This window comes from Chrysochloris asiatica, unplaced genomic scaffold, assembly GCF_000296735.1.
Source record: "Chrysochloris asiatica unplaced genomic scaffold, ChrAsi1.0 scaffold00310, whole genome shotgun sequence".
NCBI classification, from domain to species: domain Eukaryota; kingdom Metazoa; phylum Chordata; class Mammalia; order Afrosoricida; family Chrysochloridae; genus Chrysochloris; species Chrysochloris asiatica.
Window position 1 is genome coordinate 1,939,649 of NW_006408828.1, and position 2,098 is coordinate 1,941,746.

The following is a 2,098-nucleotide window of genomic DNA, read 5'->3' on the forward strand; positions in this document are numbered from 1 at the left end:
TCACTGGTGGAGGTAGGCTTCCAGCCAGATGTCGCCAGACTTCTTCAGGGACCTGGGAGGCAGGTATGGGGGTGTATTAGGGACTCCCCTGCAAGATGCTACCCTGCCCCCGCAGGTGGTGGGTATGTGAAGACATCCACACCCCCTCAAGAACCCTCCTGCCCCTTGGGCAGGCAGTTGGGAGAGGAGGCTCATTCACAGGAGTGGGAGTCTAGACCAGAGCTGGACAAGGGTAGGGGATGGTTACAATTAAGACCAGGCATGAACTGGGCAGGGTCTGTGCCCCGTCTTCCTGCACACTGTTGAGATCCAAAGACCTAGGAGGAGGGAAACTGTCCACCTGTCCACCAAAAGCCAGGTATTCTACAGGGCTGCAGGGAAGGTGGAGCTGGGAAACACCTCTAAGGAGAAGCAGGTGTTTGAACTCCAGCATAGAAGAAGAAATAGCATGTGTGAAGACACCGAGGAGGGAGGAAGCCCACCTCTGTTCCCCACCTCCGAGCCGCATTTGCTGGGTCCAGCACACCCCACCTGGACCAAAGCCTCCATTCTGCTTTCTGCAGAGACTCTTGTCTGTTCTGTGTTTTCAAGTCTGTGATCTTTCCAGAATCTAAACTGGGAAGCACTCTTCTGTTGCTTAGAGACTGCAGTGTCTCCCCATCCTACTCAGAGTAAAAACCACATCGTAGTGGGCACCAGCAGACCTTGAGGAGACCTGCTCCAGTCCAGTTGGCCTCTGCACGCATGGCCTCCTGCTCACCAGGAGTCTTTGCACTGGCTGTTCCTGCTGCCTGGAACACTGTTCCCTCAGATGCCTCACAGTCAAGTCAGCCCTCTCTCCTCCTCCCATGTCTCTCCTCCCATGTCTCCTGCACCCTGACCCTGACCCCTTTGCACCTTGTCTGTGATTCATCTTACTTATAATACTTTTTTGTTGGCTGTCTGTTTCCCTGCAGGCACATCAGCTCTAGAACGCAGGGGTCTCGGCCTGCTTGCCTCCATGAAGTGCAGAGCTTCTCCAGAGCCTGGCAATGTGGCCCTGGGAAAGTGCTCTGTGTGGGTTCAGGGATGCAGGTGGGCAGGTGAGCGGAGGACCTACCTGACAATGTCCATCAAGGCAGTGAGGATGGGCTTCACCTCATAGTGGAGGCCATGCTTGGCACACAGCGCCTTGACCAGCGGGGCCACCCTGCGGTAGTTGTGCCGTGGCATTGTGGGAAACAGGCTGGGATGAGAGGGAGTGCACACTGGCATCTGAGCTTGGTGAGTCCTGCCCACTTATCACTTCCCCCGGGGGGCCCCCCAGACAAAGATGGGGCTCCTGCCTCAGGCTTCTACCCTCCCAGGTGCAGTCCCTTGCCTCTGGGCATACACTTGGGGACACTTACTGGTGCTCGATCTGGAAGTTGAGGTGCCCGCTGAACCAGTCAATGAAGCAGGATTGCTCCACATTGCAGGTGGCAGCCAGCTTCCAGGGGTGAGGGGACGCAGGTGAGGAAGGCTGGCTGATTCCCAGCTGGGACCCTGCTCAGCCTGCCCCACGCCCCTGTACCCACCTGGGCACTGGTCCAGTCACGGTGCTTTTCTTGGCCAATCTCCTTGGGGATGTGGTTCATCTGAGTGACCCACACAAACCAGTGGCTCTCCAGGACCCTGAGGGTAGAGGCTCAGCACTGCCCTCTGTCCGACTCACTGTGAGTGGCGCTGGGGTCACACCAGGTTGCTCCCCTTACCCACAGCCCCTGGGCTCCTGCTAGTCTCCTGCTCATGAAAATTACCAAAGCCCAGGGAGGTACTACTGCTGTGCCTGGGCTGCAGATGGGGAAATGGAGGCTCCGAATGGGGGGACTGTGGTCAGCTCCCAGCCACTCCCAGCCTGGCCATACCTGACAGCAACAAAGAGGAGCAGCACCCCAGGGACGCCGTAAAAGGGGGCATAGGACAAGAAGAAACGGAGGTAGAAGCTGGCAGCCCAGAGCAGGTCCTGCAGGTGAGGGGAGAAGGGACATTAGTCAGCCCTCTGGAGACAGTCAGGGAGTGGGAGCCTGGGGGGAGGGAGGGAGGCCTTTGTGATTTTCTCAGCTGAGTAAAGGACAGG

At 57.7% G+C, this 2,098-nt stretch overlaps 1 protein-coding gene across 1 annotated transcript in view; it reads right to left on the reverse strand.

The window, feature by feature from the left end:
• FADS3 (fatty acid desaturase 3) overlaps positions 1 to 2,098 on the reverse strand; it is a 16,828-nt gene continuing 14,730 nt past the window's right edge. Inside the window, exons 8-12 of the mRNA XM_006875004.1 lie at positions 1,887 to 1,984; positions 1,557 to 1,653; positions 1,389 to 1,468; positions 1,100 to 1,225; positions 1 to 52 (exon numbers count right to left, since the gene is read on the reverse strand). Coding sequence (XP_006875066.1) covers positions 1 to 52; positions 1,100 to 1,225; positions 1,389 to 1,468; positions 1,557 to 1,653; positions 1,887 to 1,984 — 453 coding nt within the window. The remainder of the gene's footprint in view (positions 53 to 1,099; positions 1,226 to 1,388; positions 1,469 to 1,556; positions 1,654 to 1,886; positions 1,985 to 2,098) is intronic.